This window comes from Sarcophilus harrisii, chromosome 4, assembly GCF_902635505.1.
Source record: "Sarcophilus harrisii chromosome 4, mSarHar1.11, whole genome shotgun sequence".
In the NCBI taxonomy this organism is placed as follows: Eukaryota; Metazoa; Chordata; class Mammalia; order Dasyuromorphia; family Dasyuridae; genus Sarcophilus; species Sarcophilus harrisii.
Window position 1 is genome coordinate 281269055 of NC_045429.1, and position 20319 is coordinate 281289373.

The following is a 20319-nucleotide window of genomic DNA, read 5'->3' on the forward strand; positions in this document are numbered from 1 at the left end:
AACTCAAAGTGAAAGAACTTGATTTTTGAACTACTGTCAGAAGCTAGCTTTAATTTCCTGAACAGAGTTCATTGGGCAAAAATGAGCAGGATGATGTTGTGGAGCTGAGAACTCGTGTCAAAATTAAATGAAATGGTTGAAGTGTCTGGAGCTCAAGGGAAAAGAAGGGAGGAATTCTGGGAAGGAAAAATACTTGCTGGAATCAATTTGTTATGAAGCTGAACATGGGTTCAGATGAGAGGGAAAGGACACTGGGAAAATAATGGGGCCCAGAGGTGAAGAGGAGAGAGAGATGATGTAAAGTTTTAGAAGGCATCCGTGAGAGTTTGGGATTAGGACAGGTGCAGATCAGGGAATCTGAAGAGCAGCATAACACAGGAGATGAATGCAAAAGTAACAAAGGAAGCTATCAGGGTTGATGATCACTAGAAATCAGAATCATTACCAGGAAAGGGAATGGGCTTCAGGAGATCGTCTAATTTTGGGTCAATGGGGGCTCTTGGGAGTGGAGTATTAATAGTTAGTCAACAAGCATTTATTAAGCACTTACTATGTGTCAGGCACTGTGTGAAGGAATACAAAGACCAGTGTAAGTATTAAGTAAAGAACCAAAAGAGAAATTATGAATGTTAGGGGATAAAGAGATTCTAGAGTAGGTTACTGGAAGCAAGAGGCTGAAGAGCATAAGCAAAGGGGCAGGTCATAGAGTCAAATTACCCTAATCTCTGCAGAAAAAAAATGTGATTTATTATTATCCTTTCTGGAGATTATTTTTCTCTCTGGATCTTTTTGGGGCAGCTAGATCAGGAAGGATCTGAGTTTAAAATTGGACCTCAGACACTAGCTGGGGGACCCTAGGCAAGTCCCTTAAATCCTATCATCCTCAGTTTCCTCGATTATAAAACAGGGGGCATAACAGCACCTACCTCTCAGTGTCGTTGTGAGGATCCAAATGAAGTAATTTTTGTTTTTTAAAAACGTCCTCTGCATAGTGCCTGATACACAGTAGGTGATGGCTAAGTGCTCATTCCCTTCTCTCTGAGACTATCAAGGGGCACGGAGTGTGAGAGCCCCACAGGCTCTTATCTTGTGACTTTCATATGATGACAGCTTTAGGGCCGAAAAGGTCTCGGAGGTTCAGTTCTATCACTCCATGGACGGGGGAGCTGGGGGCGTAAAGTGAAACATCCCGGGGCAGGTGACTGACGGCCTGATCCCTGGATGAAGAGGTGCCACAGATACCTTCAGGGCACGGGAGAGGGAGAGAGCAGGGGCCGAAGGCGGAGGAGCAGGAGGGCCCAGGAGGTGTCTGCACAGAACCGAGACTTCGAAGGAGGGAAGGGGAACGGATGGGTTCGTATGGAGGGGGAACAGAGTGCAAAGGTCACCGGGACAGCAGGGGTGGGGGCGGAGGAAGAGGAGGCCTGATCACGCGCGGTGGGGGCGGGTCACGGGAAGCGGGATGGGGGTGGGGGGGCCCCGGACCCTGCTCTGGGGAGGGGGGCGTTCTGAGGAGGAGCCGGGCCGGCTCAGGCCAGGCCTACTCTCCTTCCCGCCCGGATGCCCCATTTGGGCTGGAGAAGATCGGGCATGCCGGACTCGGGACCTCCTCTCCCCCTAGGGCCCTGAGCCCGCCCGGTTCCCCCGCCCCGGAACGGCAGCCCCGTTTTCCCCGCAGCCACCAACCTGACAGCCCCCGAGGCCGACTCCGCCGACAGACCGCCATGCACCGGGCCCCTCTACCAGCGCTGGCCCCGCAACCCGCCTGCGCCATAGCCCTCCCGCCCGCGCGCAGCGCTGTCTCGCCTGAAATACAGGTTCCGGGGCGATAGCCCCCACCCCACCCGCCCGCCTGTCGGCCGCGCCCCTACAGCCACCCCGGAACCTGCATGACTATAGCACTGCGCGCCGGTTCCGCCTCTTGGTGAGGCGATTTTTCTGCTTATCCTGGTTCCGGGCAACTGGAGTAAGGGCCACCGGGTCTCTAGTTAGAAACTATCAGAGGCTCTCCCTGCCCCCTCCTGGCACCTCCCTCTTCAAGAGCTGACGCCGAGATAGAGGGGACCGAGAGAAACGAGAGCTTAGGGGCGTGATGACGTCACGACGCCGCGCCTGAGAGGTGTTCCGGATACTAGGCGTCGTTATGGCAACCGACGAGCCGCCACCTCCGGGCTTTCCGATCCGGATAAATCCTTCCACATTTCTCCCAAGAGGACTTGGGGGGGGGGGGGGGGGGGCGAGAAGGGGCGTTAATGACGGACTGAAAGAAACGGGCTCAGACCAAAGTGCCGGTTACCACCAACCCAGCGGCCCGGGGTGCTGTCCGAGCGGAAGTACTGTCGGACCTGGGAACCTGGAGAGCTAGAGAGAGGATGGACACTTACGGGGTTCAGTGATGCAGGCTGAGAGAATATGGACTTCCTGAGGATCAGGACCGTGCCCCATTCTATCCTGAGGCCTTCTCCTAATAGTCGCTTGTTAAATATTTGTTGAAATGACACAGAGAAGCGGGAGAGACTCCTGGATGCAGCATTTCCAACGGCTTAGCCCGGTGTCCTGCTTCGCATAGTAAGCATTTAACAAGTGCAAAATTGTGAGAAGGTTCTGTGATTCTTACTGTCTGCTGTGCCCTCTCTCACATCATGGCCCTTGGTCCTCTCAAGCCTCCCCTTAGAACGAGAGCGGCTTGAGAGCAGGGACTTTTTTTTTTTTTTTTTTTTTTTTTTTTTTTTATAGCATCCACAGCATTTAGCGCAGTGCTTTGCACATTTGTTGCTGTCCGTTCCCTTGGGTCTTGTCCGACTCTTCACGACCTCATTTGGGACTTTCCTGGCAAAGATCCAGGAGTGGTTTGTCACGTTCTCCAGTGCATTTTCACAGATGAGGATCTGAGGTGAACAAAGTTAAACGAGTTGCCCCAGGTAGTAAGTAACTGAGAACAGATTTGAATTCATGAAGATGAACCTCTTGACTCCATTTCTGGCCCTTTACCCGGCTAGATGCCCCATAATTTTACTTAGTGTTTAGCAAATGAAGATTCATTCACTCATTCAATGCCCTCATGCCATTCGTTAGCGGTCCAAGCCTATCTTCTTGGGACCGACAGAAATCACCAGCTTAAAAACCATTAACAACAAACCATTATTTATCTCCCGTCATGTCCCCTCAGAGGCCTGATTCCTTCACCTAACATTTTTTATTAAGCTGCTTGCATACGCAGAAGGTGAGGTTTTGCTTGGGGCAGGGCAAAGGACTTTACTTTTTGAAGTTGGAAGATTTAGGTAGAAATCCTGGTTCTGTAGTTGGGTGTCATTCCCACTTCTTTCTCCCTCTCTGGGTCTCAGTTTCTTCTCTGTTCTTTCAGTCACCAAATCCTGAGATGAAAGATTAACTATTTTGCTTCCTGACCTAAGGGAGGTTACAAACCAGTTGAAAATTAAGGAGTTAAATCCCTATATTTATGCCCACCTGCATTTTTGATTTCCTTCACAAGCTAATTGTACAATAATTCAGAGTCTGATTCTTTTTGTACAGCAAAATAATGTTTTGGTCATGTATACTTATTGTGTATCTAAGTTATATTTTAATATATTTAACATCTACTGGTCATCCTGCCATTTAGGGGAGGGGGTGGGGGGGTAAGAGGTGAAAAATTGGAACAAGAGGTTTGGCAATTGTTAATGCTGTAAAGTTACCCATGTATATATCCTGTAAATAAAAGGCTATTAAATAAAAAAAAAAAAAAAAAGAAAATTAAGGAGTTAATGGTCATTGAGGACTTGACTATTAGTCCTCATAATTAGGTATTTAGAAGTAAATCCTAGGGGCAGCTAGGGGGTGTAGTTGATAAAATACTGGCTCTGAAGTGTGGAGGAAGAGAGTTCAAATGCACCTTCAGATACTTAGCACTTAACTGCCTTGTGAGTCTGAGCAAGTCACTTAACTCCAATGAGAGAGAGAGAGAGAGAGAAATATGAAAAGTGAATCCTTCAAAATATGACATAAATATAAAAAAAGGGATTGTAGTGATAGTGTTTCAGGCATCTTGGTGAGAATGATATTTTTGGCTAGGATTCTTTTCCTCCCTTTCTGTGTGATCCTGTATTGGAGCTCTAAATAATGTAAGCTTTTAAGAAAGAAGCAAGAGAAGCGGTAGGTAATCTTGGAGTCCATGTGGCTGAATAAAGTGAGTACTGAATTTGAGATACGGCTTTGAGTTATGGCTTTCAACTATTATTGGGCAAGTTATTTTATTTTAGCTTTCTCAGGTGTATATTGAAGACAACCTGCAGGGTTGTTAGGATGGCCAAAATGAGATAATACATGTAAAGCAATTTGCAAACATTAAAGTGCTATATAAAACATAAATTTTTATTATAATATTTAACCAGTTAATTGAAAGATAAGTCTGGAGGACTATTGAAGAAAAAAAGCACAGGGACTCTGTAAAATTTCAGGATCCACACATTTTCTTTGGGTGCTTCCCCCCTAACTCCTTTAGATATGTTCACCATTGCTAGATGCTCAGAGCTGTCATGCTGCTTGCTACTTAACACAGGGTCATTGACTCTGCTGTTCATCTCTCCTCCTGACTTTTTTCTAATTCAATTTCTCTTGTGCTACATACCTCAAGTGATTTGCTCTCAGGTATCTGACAAGATGTAATTGTTTATTCAGAGAACCTAGTTTGTATTAAATGTGAATGTATAGCCTTTTCCAGTTACCTGATGCCTTCAAGTATGATTCAGTGAAAAGAATATTAAACTATGATTCAGGACCCTTGTCTCAATTCTGTGTGATTATAGTCAGGTCATTTAACTATTTTGGGATTCCTTTTCCTCATGAATAAAATGAAAGTGTTGGGTGATAGAGTCTTTTAGGTTCTTTCTGGCACTATTATTATATGAACCTAATTTACTTAAAAAGTATGTCTTCATAGGTAGCTTGTAAGGAATTATGCTAACAGTGGGAATCTCAGGAATGTGGCAGATTGGTGACAGATAATTTTTAATTAAAGCTTTTTAATTTTCAAAATATATACAAGGATAATTTTTGACATTCACCTTTACAAAACCCTGTGTTCTATTTTTTCCCCTCCTTTCCCCACACGCCCTCCTCCCCCTCCCCTTGTTGACTAATGATTCAATATATGTTAAACATGTGTAATTCCTCTTTAGATATTTCCACAAATATCGTGCATCACAAGAAAAAATCAGATCAAAAAGGAAAACATGAGAAAGAAAACAATGCAAGCTAACAACAAAAGAGTGAAAATGCTACATTGTGGTCCACATTCAGTTCTCACGGTCCTCTCTCTGGGTGCAGATGGCTTTCTTCATCACAAGACCATGGGAACTGGTCTGAATCACCTCATTGTTAATGAGAGCCACATCCATCAGAATTGATCATAGTATAATCTTGCTGTTGCTGTGCTACAATGATCTCCTGGTTCTATTCATTTCACTGAGCATCAGTTCATGTAAGTCTCTCCAGGCCTCTCTGAAATCATCCTGTTGGTTGTTTCTTACAGAACAATAATATTCCATAACATTCATATACCATAACTTGTTCAGCCAGTCTCCAACTGATGGTCATTCACTCAGTTTCCAGTTTTTTGCCATTACAAAAAGGGCTGCCACAAACATTTTTGCACATGTGGGTCCCTTTCCCTCCTTTATTCCTTTATGATCTCTTTAGGATACAAGCCCAGTAGAAACATAGTTGGATCAAAGGATATGCACAGTTTGATAGCCCTTTAGGCATCGTTTCAAACTGCTCTCCAGAATGGTTGAATCAGTTTACAATTCCACCAACAATGTGTTAGTGTTCCAGTTTTCCCACATCTCCACCATTTGTCATTATCTTTTCCTGTAGTGACAGATTTTTAGGTTGACTATTCTTTCTCACAAACAGCAACAATAAACCACAACACAAAAATAATAACATTGGACACAGTGTGATATCAAAGAATTGAGTTAACACTATAACTTTATGGCTCAGAATTCAAATCTTAATTTCACAGACTGTGGTCATAGTACCTATTTCTGTAGGAGCTTTGTTGGAGTTTGTTCTTTGTGGTACAGATTGTGCTGATTTAGTCAATAAGCATTTACAATTCTTTGTCAACTCATTTGGGAGTTTTTAAGGCAAAGATATTGGAGTGGTTTCTTTCTCCTGCTCATTTTACAGTGATGAGGAAACTGAGGCAAATAGGATTATGTATGTAACTTGCTTAGGTAGTGAGTGTCTGAGGCTAGGTTTGAACTCATGAAGATGAATCTTCCTGACATGGCAATCTATCCATTGTGCCATTCAGTATTTGATACTAGAAAACATATTCAAATAGGGTGGTGATCTCATATTTCCTCTATTTATGGACTAACTATTACCTGTCCATCTTGTGTAACATTTATCTGCATTTTCCCACTGAGTGTTCATCTAATTTATTGGGGACCCTTCCTCACTTTCTCCTGACTGCAAAAAGAATTACTAGTGAAGCTGGATGTCCATTGAACAGCCTAAACATTTTTTTAAAAATTATACATTTCTGTGATGATGTTCATTACTCAATTATTTGTATACTCATTCACCATATCGTTTTCCATTTTTCTTCAAATGAGCTTCAGTTTTATTTGGAGATTATAGCATTTCATGACTTGAAATCATAAAACAACAACAGTAAAATATAGGTATTAAAAAGACAAATCTTTATCTTAAATAGAAGCTAGGAACATTCAAAAAGCATTGAATGTTCCCCAAAGGCTATCCAAGCTTATTTCCTCCTCTTGTTCCATTCTGGGCTCAATCTATCTGCAATGTCTATCCATACTATATGTATATATTGACGAACAATCTCAATGAATTCTCTGTTCAACTTCAGATCATAGTCAGAACAATATACATTCTTTGCATGCTCAGTTTTTCCTGTGTGGGTAATTAAGGACAAATTCTTTTTAGTAATTATGGATCTCATTCAGGATGTTCTACGACATTCTAGGTCTAGATGCAATTGTAATCTGCAAACATGACATCTGAAGGACTTTTGTCTATAGACAAATTTTCTTCAACAAGAATTGTGTGCTGGGGGCTAGCTGTGGATAGAGGACCGGCCCTGAAGTCAGGAGGACCTGAATTCAAATGTGGTCTCAGACACTTAACACTTCCTAGCTGTGTGATCCTGGGGAAATCACCTAACCCCAATTGCCTCAGAAAAAAAAAAGAAAGAAAGAAAAAAAGAAAGAAAAACAAGAATTGTGTTCTGGACTTCCTCTATGGCAATGATGAATACCTTTGGTGGACACATATATTCTTTCTTCACCTTACATTAGTGAGCAAATTGTCAAGATTATTTCTATTATTTGATTTTTCAGGGAATCTTACATAATCTTGACATCGAATGGAGTTTTTTTTTTATTTTTTTATTTAATAGCCTTTTATTTACAGGATATATACATGGGTAACTTTACAGCATTAACAATTGCCAAACCTCTTGTTCCAATTTTTCACCTCTTACCACCCCCCCACCCCCTCCCCTAGATGGCAGGATGACCAGTAGATGTTAAATATATTAAAATATAACTTAGATACACAATAAGTATACATGACCAAAACATTATTTTGCTGTACAAAAAGAATCAGACTCTGAATTATTGTACAATTAGTTTGTGAAGGAAATCAAAAATGCAGGTGTGCATAAATATAGGGATTGGGAATTCAATGTAATGGTTTTTAGTCATCTCCCAGAATTCTTTTTCTGGGCATAGCTGGTTCAGTTCATTACTGCTCCATTAGAAATGATTTGGTTGATCTTGTTGCTGAGGATGGCCTGATCCATCAGAACTGGTCATCATCTAGTACTGTTGTTGAAGTATATAATGATCTCCTGGTCCTGCTCATTTCACTCAGCATCAGTTCGTGTAAGTCTCTCCAGGCCTTTCTGAAATCATCCTGTTGGTCATTTCTTACAGAACAGTAATATTCCATAATTTTCATATACCACAATTTATTCAGCCATTCTCCAACTGATGGACATCCGAATGGAGTTTTTTGAAGGTGTTTTTCTCTATTGAGAAAATATTTTCCTCTATTGAAAAAATAGAAGAAATGTTTTTTAAAAAATAATAATAAATAAAGGATAAGTACAAGGGGTCCTTATATTATTTACATCTTTTAGTCAGTTGTATAATGGGTAAAATTGTGATCTGCTATGGAATATTGTTTGCATATACATGCCTATTCCTTTTTAATACCCTCATCAATGCATATGCAAATTAGTCTCGTAACAATTATCTATAGATGGGAGAGTAGGCCAGTAGTAAGTAGTTACTGATATTCTTTCTTTTTAAATTTCAATAGTATTTCAATTTTCCAAATACATGTAAAGATAATTTTCAACATTTGTTTTTGAAAGACTTTGTGTTTCAAATTTTTCTCTCTTTCTTCCTTACCTTCTCCCTCTCTCCCCCCAAGACAGCAAGCAATCTGATATAGGCTAAATATATGCAATTATTTTAAACATATTTACATATTTGTCATGTTTTTCAAGCAGACCAAAAGGGAAAAAATCAAGGGAAAGAAAAAACAAAGTGAAAATACTATGCTTCAAACCATATTCAGTGTCCATAGTTTTTTCTCTGGATGTGGATGGCATTTTCCATCCCAAGTCTGTTGGAATTGCCTTGAATCACCTCATTGTTTAAAAGAGCCAAGTCCATCACTTAATCTTATTTTTACTGTGTACATTGTTCTCTTGGTTCTGTTCTTTTCACTCATCATCAGTTCATGTAAGTTTTTCCAGGCTTTTCCAAAATCAGCCTGTTCATCATTTCTTATAGAACAATAATATTCCATTACATTTATATATCATAACTTATTCAGTCATTACGCAACACATGGACATCCAGTTGATTTCCAATTCCTTGCCACTATAAAAAAAAAATGCCACAAACATTTTTGTACATGTAGGTCCTTTCCCTCCTTTTATGATCTCTTTGGGTTATAGACCCAGGAATGACACTGCTGGATCAAGGGGTATGCATGTTTTTATAGCCTTTTGAACATAGTTCCAAATTTTTCTCCAGAATAGTTGGATCAGTTTATAACACTACCAACAATGGATTAAATGTCTTAGTTTTCCCACATCCCTTCCAACATTTATCTTTCCCTGTCATCTTAGCCAATCTGATAAGTGTGAAGTGGTACTTCAGAATTATCTTAATTTGCATTTCTCTAATCAATAATGATTTAGAGTATGACTAGAAATGGCTCCAATTTCTTCATCTGAAAATATTCTGTTCTTATCCTTTGACCATTTTATCAATTGGGAAAGAACTTGTATTATTAAAAATTTGAGTCAGTTCTCTATATATTTTATTTCATTTATTTATTTTGAATGATTCAAAGGACATTTATTAAAAGTTTATGTATAAAGAATTAAGCCCTGGGAATACAAATAAAAAAGCCAAATTCTTCTTCTCTCAAGGAGCTAACATTTTAATAATTCCTTAATTATAATGAATCTCATCATATATCAAGATCATTTGTTGAAAAAATATTTATGAACCTACAAATCTCTTACAGGAATGTGTCCTAGAGATTAAGTGCATTCCAAGACTTTCTCTGTCATGCTACCTTCTCAGTTGCCCCCAATTCTCCAGTCGAACTTCCTCCTCTCTAGAGAGGAAATAATTCAAAATTATTCCTGAATAATAATATTGCTGAGTAAACTGAAAGGCTATGCTCTTCAGCAGGGGATGGATGAAACCCCCTCATCATTTCCATCCAGAAATTCAAGATGGCTACCAAGCCTCTAATATATTCTTTTTTTTTTTAGTTGACTACTCATTATCATGATTATGAAAAGATTATTTCACTTCCCTTTTATCATCAGAAAGCAAAACCTTCCCAAAATGACACCACCATACCCATATTCTCCAAAGTAGTTTCTAAGAAGGAGTTGTCCAAACCTTCTCTGGAAAAGGGATTACCTATTTTTAAGTGGGGCCTGAACCATGTCTCCAAAATGCATACAGCTAAAGGGAAAAGGACCTATTTATATATATATATATATCTGGGTTTTTTTGTGTGTTGGTAAAAATTTGGAAATTGAAGGAGTACTCATTAATTGGGTAATGGCTGAACAAGTTATATGAAGTGATGCAAAATGAATGGAGCAGAATGAGAACACTGTATTCTGTGATAGCAATATTAAAAGGATGATCAACTGGGAAAGACTATTCTTATCAAAACTATTCCAAAAAACCCATGATGAAAACTGCTATCTGTTACCTGAGAGAGAATTGATGAACACTGAATGCAAATTGAAGCATACTTTTTTTAAATCTACTTAGGGTTTTATGTTTTGTTTTATACATGGCTAATATGAAAATATATTTTAATGACTTCACATATATAATTGATATCAAATCATTTCCTTGTCAAGGAAGGGATTCAGATAGGAGGGAGCAAGTTAATTTAGAACTCAAAATTTTTTGTAAAAAGTTAACATTTTAATATATAGTAGTGGAATATTTAATGAAATAAATAAATGTAGTTTAAAATTCGTAGAGCCCACTGAGGAAGCAAAAACCTTAAGGACCAATTGATACTGCCAAGAAATTGGAAGAAAAAAGAACTAGAATTAATCATCCTGCACCATGTCTGAAGGTAGAATACCCCACCATGATAATTAGGAGCATGATAATAAAGATGTTATTTGTTTATTTTAAACATTGTTTTCTTTTAAAATTTTCATTTCCAAATTCTATCCCTCCATGCCACCTTTCCCCCACAAAAATATGATATCAATTATAAATATGAAATATAAAATGTGTATATTATGTTTTTTAAAGCAAGAAAAATACAGTGAGAAAACTATATTTTAGTTTGCATTCAGAGTTCTCTTTAGAGATAGATGGCATTTATTCTTCATGAGTCCTTTGGAATTGTGTTGGGTCATTATATTGATCAAAGTAGCCAAATCTTTCACAGTTGATCATCATGATATCTTTCTTATTATACACAATAATCTCCTGGTCCTCATAACTTCACTTTGCATTAGTTTGTATAAGTCATGATATGGTGTTTTTTTTAATCCAATATATGTAGAAAAATTAGATCAAGAAGGAAGAAAAAGAAAAACTGAGAAAGAAAAAAAAAGCAAGCAAATAACAGCAGAGAGTGAGAATGCTATGTTGTATTCCACACTCTGTTCCCATGGTTCTCTCTCTAGTTGTAAATGGCTCTCTTCATCACTGAACAAGTGGAACTGGTTTGAATCTTCTCAATGTTGAAGAGAGCCATGTCCATTAGAATTGATCATTTTTTAGTAATTATAAGTTCTGAAATTTTAAAAATTATTTATTTTTTTAAAAGTTTGAAATTGTTTTATTAATAACTTTTTTTGCATCATAGTCATTTCTGTATATATATGTATCCCAACCTAACTTATAATCCTCTCCTGTAACATAGTAAAATAATTAACCAAAAACCAGATGTTAGAGTGATGAGGTCCAACTGTGTAGGCAGTGTTTTTTCTTTCAAGTCTTTTGCCTCTCTTAAAAGATGAGGGAGTTTTGTCTAGTTACCTATTATTTGGGACATTGTTAGCTTTTCAGTTACTTAGAGTTTCCTTTCTTTTTTAATGTTCACTATACTTTCGTCTTTTGACTCTGCTTATTCCACTGTGAATAAAATGAGAGATTCTCAAGAAATAAATCCTGAAGATATAAGGGAAGAGAATGCCAGGAAAGAAAAATGAGATTTGCATGAAGAGATGGATGTGGATGTGCCTAGGTCCTGAGTATTATGTTCCCTATATGTAGAAGGGAGTGGTATAGTACCCCAGACACTGATCACAGTAATGTTTTCCTAATGTTAGAAATAAGGTAAATTTGTTGGGCATAAGCACTAGCCACTGAGGGAATTAGAAATCAGGAAATCAGCTTCATACAAAGTTTTGAAGGAAGAAGTAGGATTTTGGATGGCATGAATAGGATTGGTAAGGTAGGTATTTCTTATTGCATAATAATATTTCATAAGAAATTTATATACTACAATTTGCTGAGTTATTCTGAAATAAAGGCACACATTTAAAAAAAATTAGTTGTTACCACAAAAAAGTAATATAATACTTTTCTTCTCAGCACCACTTCTGTATTCTCTATAAATATCTGATACAGTGATATTAGAATCCAAATTCAATTTGATCATTGATGGTAAATTTTGATATAAAAGCCTTTGCAGATCTTTTCTATCTTTTATTTGTTGTCACTCCATTTTCATCATTAACCATCTTCAGGACCACTTTTATTAGTTAAATCTTTCACTATGCTTTCTTTAAGCTGGATTTTCTGTCCATATTCTTTGATCTAAAAATTCAGGGGGGAATCAAAGATTTAAAGAAATGCCCTATGTACAACCAGATATTTATAACATAATTTTTAGTAGTGGAGGACTGAGAATAAAACAGATCCCTATTGGGGAATAGCTAAACAACTAGAGCTATATAAATATAATGAAATATTACTATGCTGTAAAAAGTAATGAATATGAAGATATGAAGACACATGGGAAAACTTATATGAGCTGATACAATATAGTACATATGATGACTAAAAAAATGTAAATAAAAGGAACCTTCCTCCCAAATGAAATCAAATGCATAATAATCATAATGTTTGACCCAAATGAAGGAAAGAAAAAATATCCTGCTTCCCGCTGTATAGAGGTGGAGACTATGAGTAACAAATATTATCTATGGTATCAGATTCACTTGATGTACTGGATAGTTTTCCTAAACTGCTTTTTTTCTCTCTATGTATTTATCCTAGCCTATAGGGGGCATGGATATAGCATATCACCAACAATCCCAAGTTCTTTCCTCTGTAAAATAAACTCAACTCAGAGTTTGTTATAAATTTTAAAGCTTCAGTTAAGCCTGTATAGAAATGTGAGTTTGTCTTCTATTTCATTTTTGTATCATCAGTTATCTACCACAGTGCCTTGGAAAAGTAAATGTGTTTAATCAGTATTTTAAAAAATATCTTTCAGATTGAATTAATTGAAATATTTCATCATTATATGATTATTAATTATAAGCGCTTTCAGAAAGTTATTCCCTTTGTTTTACATCCAAGAAAGTTAAGGCCACTTAAGGATAAGGTGTCAGTTTATGCAAAAACCACATACAATTTAGAAGCCCTATGACTCAATACCTCATTTAATTTGATTTAATTTTTTTCTTAATAGTTTCTTATTTTTCCAAATACATATTAAGATAATTTTCAATATTCATTTTTGCAAGATTTTGTGTTCCAAATTTTTTTCTCTCTTCTTCCCTTCCCTTCCTTCTCTCCAAAACAGCAAGCAATCTGATATGGATTATGCATGTATAATCCTTTTAAACATATTTCTATATTTATCATGTTGTACAGGAAAAATTAGTTCAAAGAAATTAGACTAAGAAAGAAAAAGCAAACAAACAAACAAACATAAAGGTGAAAATACTATGCTTTGATCCACATTCAGTCTCCATAGTTCTCTCTCTGGATGCAGATGGCGTTTTCTATCCCACTCTATTGGTATTGTCTTAGATCTTCCCATTGCTAAGAAGAGCTAAATCTATCATGGTTGATCATCACACAATCTTGCTGTTACTGTATACAATGTTCTACTTCTTCTTTCTTTTTTAAGTATCAGTTTATATAAATTGCTCCAAACTTTTCTGAAATCATATTGCTCATTTTTTCTTATAGATCAATAATATTCCATTACATTCATATACCATAATTTCTTCAGCCATTCTCCAACTGATGGGCATCCATTTAATTTCTATTTCTTTGCCACTACAAAAAAAGCTGCTATAAACATTTTTGATATGTGGATCCTTTTCCTTCTTTTATGATCTCTTTGGGATACAGTCCCTGTAGAGATACTGCTGAATCAAAGGGTATGTACAATTTGATAGCCCTTTGTCCATAGCTCTAAATTGCTCTTCAAAATGGTTGGATCATTTCATAACCCTTCTAACAATGCATTAGTGCCCCAGTTTCCCCAGATTTCTTCAACATTTATCATTCCTTTTTCCTGTCTTAATGCCTCATTTAAAAAAAAATGCTCAATTCTGAACATTGAAGCTTATTTCAGGACATTTCTGGTATTTTCCCATTTGTTATGTTGATACTTTGTTTTGCTTTCAAGAATACAGAAATCTATAAGGTTGAATCTGAAAGGTAGGGGAGAATATTAGTAACTTGCTGAAGTTTTTTCTTTATAACAGACCCTAGAATCAAAGCAGGATAATAGGATGTGAGAGTAAAAAAAGATATTTATAGATAATACCCCACCCCTAATTTTATAGCTGAGGAAACAGATCCCCAAGAAATTGTGAGATGCTCAGGGTCACAAAGTAATAGGCTTTGAACAGAGATCTCCATTCCCATTTCCAGCATTCCTCTCACTGAATCACATTGCTTCTTTGTTCAGTTACTAGTTAGGTGTAGTTTGCAAGACTGAATGAAGTTAAAAAAAAATAAAAAAATAAAAAATAAATAAAAAAAAAACAAAAAACAAACAAACAAAAAAAAAGACTGAATGAAGTTGACCCAGCTTCCCTAAATTCTGACAAATTCTAGTCCTGGTACTTCCACTGATTACTTGTATGATCAAATTTGTACTTTACTAATTCTGAACCTTAGTTTCCTAATCTGGAAAATGAGAGAGAATAACATACTCTTAAGACTCCTTCCAGATCTAAAGTTCTTTCATTCTTTGTCTTTAGTTGGTGCAGATCCGGATTACTGTTTTCTAAGCAGAATCTTTCCCTCCTCTTTCCCTTGAGAAGACTAGGTTTCAATTTCTCCTAATTCTCTTGAGGTTAGGACTCCTTAAGGCCCAGAAAAGGGGAATGATTTAATTCATCTGAAGATATGGTAGTGTATTTCTCATGTCTTTTGGGGCTGATTGATATTATAGGATTTATAGTGGTTGATATTATGATGCTTAATCTTGTAAACTACAAATTATGGTGGGGGATCCCTAGGGATGCTTAGTACCTATACTCTCTTAGGATTTAGAACATCTTTGCTACTCTCAGGGCGAGCCCTAAAAATAGGATTATGGGGAGGACAGACTTTGACCAAAAGTCTCAGGGTTTCATACCTTAGGGAGTGCCCTAAGTCTCTTAGTGGGGTATCTTTTGCTACTGCTTCTGCACCAAAGTCACAAAACAGACAAAAGGAAGAACTTCTTCAGTCTTTGCAAGCCTTTCCAGATAGCTTTCTATACAATTTATGTGCCTGCCTGCATGTAAGAAGAATTATTTTTAACTGTAGGATCAGGTATGTAGATAAATTCAATAGAGAATACTAGTCAGACCAGGAGAAGTTTCATTTAGTAATTTAATAATAACAATAATAATAATAATTAAAAAAGACAATACAAAATCCAAATGTTTCTTTTTACAAGTTCAGATACAATTTTTTTTTCCCCAAGTGCAAAATACTTTATGAAAACCGCATTGGTTATTTAATGTTGATTGTGTAGGAGATGCTTCAAGTGGCAGTGGTGGAAGACAGATAAAAAATCATTTCAAGATTTCTTTTGTATTTAGAAATAAAAATAAAACCCCATATGTCCTATGTGGTCATATTTCTGTTTGGGGACATTCAAACCAACCCTCACAGAAGGCTGAAGTTTTTAGTTTGTTTAAACCTCATTCCAACTGTGCCATTTTGACTGGGTTTTAAGTAGGCTTAAGATTCCACTTGATAGCAGAGCTAGGGATTTCCTTACCTCCAATTAGGCCTTTTCTTACATGACTCATTCTAATAAAGTACTAAGACTAAGTTGTGTTATCTTTGTATCAGTCAAATTATCAGGTCAAATCCCAGCAACTTGTTCAATCCATTTTCATTCTTTCCCCCCTGTGCTCAGGAAGAAACCAGGTAGACTGGTTTAGTTTCACATTCTGAAGTCAATTAAATTTTTGTATCCCCTTCCTTAGTTAAGGATGGTATTTGGGGGCTCAAATGTCATCAGATAAGAGAATCTTGGATTCCTGAAAACTTCTCAGGGACATTCAAGGAAACAACAAATTACCACATCCTCATTTTGCCTAAAGTGTGATTATGGAAAGCACCTTTTTCATAAATCAAACCTCAGTTTTGAACCAAAGCCCCTGAACTATACACCAAATCTGCCCAAACTGTCTGACTGATTCTGACCAAATACTGAAGAAGAGACTAGGGAGGGAAGCACCAGTGCCTGGGTCAGTCACAGTCCAATGTCTATGCTCTTAGAGGTTTCCAGCCTTTCTATTTCAGAATGAGGTGAAATGGAGGCCTCCCTAGCAAATCCCGTTGCAAGCTGCCCAAGAATCTACAACAAATCCCATCATCAAGGAATCAGTTGGAGTTTCACCTAATTTTGAAAATCTTATCCAATCCAAGACTCAAACCTAAACTGGCAATACACAGTGAGGCAGAAAAGAGGAGAGAATTGGGGTTTCATTATTCTTTTGCCTTTCTCACATGCCCCATATACCCATTGACAACCTCTGGAAGACAGCAATAATATTGAGGAGAACAAGGTAAATAAAGCCCCAGTAGTCTTCTGGTCATGGGAGAGCTTCCTCCTTTCATGGTTCCCATGTGAAAAGTCCCCATTTTGTTTTCTTACCACCCACACCAGGAAAACAGAAATTGCCTCTGGGAGACTTAGGAAAGATGCTTCATTCCCTCAACAATTCCTTAATTGTTGATCTGTTAACGCTACTATCCTGTTCTGTCCCCAGAGGTGGTTCCTCTTCTGCATGCAGACATGAGAAACATGACATACATTTGGGGTTTTAGCTATCTAGCCAGGTATTTGGGGAGTTGCTATTCCAAAGTGGGTTTTCAGTGGTCTTAATTGAACTGAGCTGGGCAAACAAATCTACATTTTTGTTTCCAATGCATTTTCTTTGTTAATATCAGAGGGACTCAGGAATCTGTGGAAGCCATTTTCAGGCCCAGGAACTATAAGACTAGGAAGATTTTGGGGAGAGGAAGGTACATATTCATGTAAATTTTAAAGCTAGCTTTCTGAGGCAGCTTTGTAAATTGTTTTCTAAGATGCAAAATAACAACTTCCTGATGGGCAACTGGCTAGGATGGTCAGATTAAAAAGTCTGTAAAGCACTTCTGGGAAGTGTTGACATCTTGGCCAGTTAATTTTTCCTCTGTTTGCAAGTTCCTACTTGCTTCTTGCAGCTTCAGAGTGGTTCACTTACCCCGGGAAACAAGTCAGCCACCTAATCTTTAAAACTACATAATGAAGGCTAGTGCATGAGAAAAATGGATACTGGCCACAGAACCCATTCAAAGGAGTCTAGTCCCTTACTACTGAGTCCTAGGTGGGGAAGGAGGGAGGTTAGCAGGCAAGTAACACTTTCTCCAATATTCTGCCTTAACCCCTTATTCTCCAGAAGTGACCCATAAAGGCTGTGACTACTTTTTGTGATTTGAAGGAGCAAAGAGATGGATATAAATAGCAACTAACAGTGGCAGCTGGGTTTAGGGAACATTATATATGAAGGATCTGCAATGAATATTTTGATTCCGTCTCCCTCTTTCTTTGAAAAGCAGCATTTGATAAAGCCATTGAAAAGGATTCAGAGGAAGATTTGGGGGTCGGGATAGGGTTAGAAAGACTGGTTGAGGCCTGACTTCCACAGCCTTATATCTTAAAAAGAATTCCTTTTATGGTCTCTCTAGCCTTTTTCCTGGCCATGGGAGTCCTATATCACCCCTTTCTGAATAATGCCTTTTGGTCCAAGGGAAGCAAGGTGGTCAGTCCCAAGTCCAGGGAAGAAATGGAAGCCACTCCTACTTGCAGCCAATGACCACTTCCCTCAGGTCTCTGAAATCACAAAATCCTAACTTCTGCTCCCAGGGGAAGCAGAAGGAAAATGTTGCAGCATGGACTGAGTGACTACCGGGCCACAAAGCATTCTGTTCCATCAGATCTCCAGAATTCTACCTGTCTCTGAGCTATAGCTCTGGTCCAGGCTGGCCCATGCCCTTGGTCATCTTATAAGTGGCTGCTGGGGATTAAAAGATATTCCAGGCCTGAAAAGTTCAGTTCACATGTTATGTGAATCAAAACTTCTCTTCTTCCATTCCAAACATACACTCTTCTTTCTTGGGCAGCTATAAATAGAGTTGTTTCTAATAGAAAACAAAACAAAACAAAAAACTCCCTCTAAATAACATAAAGACTCAAAATGATTGCACTTATTAGATGTGGACAAGGTGGGCAAAAGGCTCTCCAAGTGCACACACGTTCCTCTCATTGCCCCCGGGCCTGGGGCCAAGGGCAGGCAGCTCCAGTCCACAGGGCTGAGCCCTCTTTGGTAGAGCCAATTGAGTCACCTGGGGCTCCCAGGTGTAGCCCAGGGTGGTTTCCCGTTGGGAGCCACGGTTCTTTAAGGATGTGACTTAGGAAGTGGCGCAGGACTCCCCCAGGGAGCACTGGAATGGGGTAAGGGAGGATGGCTGAGCCAGGAACTATAGGTTGGGGCAAAGGGTTAGTGTCTGTGGTTAGTATTCAGTCATCCTGTAGTGTAGTCCTTTAGATTTTTTTTCTTTTTTTGGCAATGCTTAAAACCCGGTTTCTCTTCTGTGGAGCTCTACATTTTCTTCTGGAGGCCACAGCACTGTGATCTGTGTGGCAGTTGCCCATTCCTCATCTGCTCCTCATTGTTTAGTTCAGAGAACACCTGCTCAGTGGTGGGTATCTTTGTGAGCCCTTGACTGGTAAGGCTCAGGTGGGGAAAGGAGGAGGAACTTCTCGGGCAGGATGATGGATCCACCCAGGTTTCAGTGGTGGTGGTGAAGGGTGGAATTGAGGAGAGTGCTCAAATTGTGCCCCACAGAGGATCAGTGCTAGGGAAATGCCTGCAGGCCAAAGACTTCTTTGGTAAGACCCTGGGCTGCCTGAGTTGCCATGGGTTGAGAGATACATATCAGAGAGGAGGGGAGGATTCTGGCTCTAGACAGTCAGGGCACAGCCCTGAGAATGGCAGATACACCTTCCCTGCCTTGTCTCTAGGGCAAAATTGCCCTAAGACCAATTGCCTTCATGGACCCCCTCACCCCTTTTAAACTGATCCTGACCATAGCACATGGGCTAGGGAAAGGTCAGTTTGTGGGGCCACTACTCCATCCCTTAGGGGGAAGAGATTTAGCAATGAATGGCTTTTCCAACACTTAGGGAGCATGTAGGAAATGGAAAAATGGGTAAATTAGAGGGAGAAAGGCAAGGAGATGGAGGGATAGAATGGGAGGATAAGTAGTCTGCATAGTGAATATTTGTTTTCCCCAAAGAGAGAAAGAGTTCCTTGGCAGTAGATGGGGGCTGTTGGGTTATGAGGGTTAGGCAACCAGGGAGCTTTGAAGCTGGGGTCTGTGGGACTGGGGAGGGCTATTTGTAAGGTCGAAGGAAGCTGGAAACTTTGGACCGTAGCAGCTTAATGAAGGATCGAGGCAACATCTCCTTGTGCTTCTCTGTGTACTTGAAATAGTTCTGTGGGTGGGCTAGCACTTCAAAGAAGGCCTTGATGAGCTTCTTATCCTGTAGAGGACAAGAGAAAGTATTGACTATATTAGTTTTAAAGCTCAGAGAGAGAAAGGGGGGCATACCATAGTGAACAAAATGAAGGTAAATGAAAAGCAAGACTGTGCACATAGTAGGTGTTCAACAAATATTTGTTGAGTTAATTGATTAATGGCTTGTGTCCTCCTCTCTGGGCTTCCTTTATAATTATTCTAAGCTCCTTGCCTAGTCCTTTGGACTTTGGAGAGCTCCTCCAGATCCTCCATTATTTAAAGATCACATCCAGGGAAATAATCTCCTCATTTCCCACCTTCTACTTTTCTGAAATTCATCATTTCTAGAAACTCATCATTCCACAAATTGAAATCAACTCTAAAATTCATAATTCTCAGACCAATCCTGGCTATATGACTTCATTTTATCTTTATTTATGTCTGTCTTTGTGTTTCCAGTGCTTAGCATGATATCCGGCACATACTAAGAACTTAAAAATGTTTGTTGACTTTGCCTTCTTGGTAGCCTCAGAAGCCTCTTTCTGAATCAGTATCACAACCCCATTTTTGGATTTTCTCAGCAAAGATATTAGAGAGGTTTGTCATTTCCTTCTCCAGCTCATTTTACAGATGAGGAAACTGAAGCAAACAGAGGTAATTACTATCAGGATCACACATCTAGTAAATGTCTGAGGCTGGATTTGAACTCAGGAAGATGAGTCCTCCTAATTCC

At 38.7% G+C, this 20319-nt stretch overlaps 2 protein-coding genes across 5 annotated transcripts in view; both read right to left on the reverse strand.

The window, feature by feature from the left end:
- ZNF76 (zinc finger protein 76) overlaps window positions 1-1812 on the reverse strand; it is a 32092-nt gene extending 30280 nt beyond the window's left edge. For 2 of the 4 annotated variants that reach the window (XM_012549002.3, XM_012549001.3), the window contains exon 1: window positions 1687-1812. The gene's annotated coding sequence lies outside the window, so the exon portion shown is untranslated. Of the gene's footprint in view, window positions 1-926; window positions 1218-1686 lie in introns of all 4 variants that reach the window. The other 2 variants (XM_023502929.2, XM_012549000.3) reach the window with 2 other exon arrangements.
- Window positions 1813-19446: 17634 nt separating this feature from the next.
- SCUBE3 (signal peptide, CUB domain and EGF like domain containing 3) overlaps window positions 19447-20319 on the reverse strand; it is a 45214-nt gene continuing 44341 nt past the window's right edge. Inside the window, exon 23 of the mRNA XM_031965012.1 lies at window positions 19447-19611. Coding sequence (XP_031820872.1) covers window positions 19462-19611 — 150 coding nt within the window. The 3' untranslated portion in view covers window positions 19447-19461. The remainder of the gene's footprint in view (window positions 19612-20319) is intronic.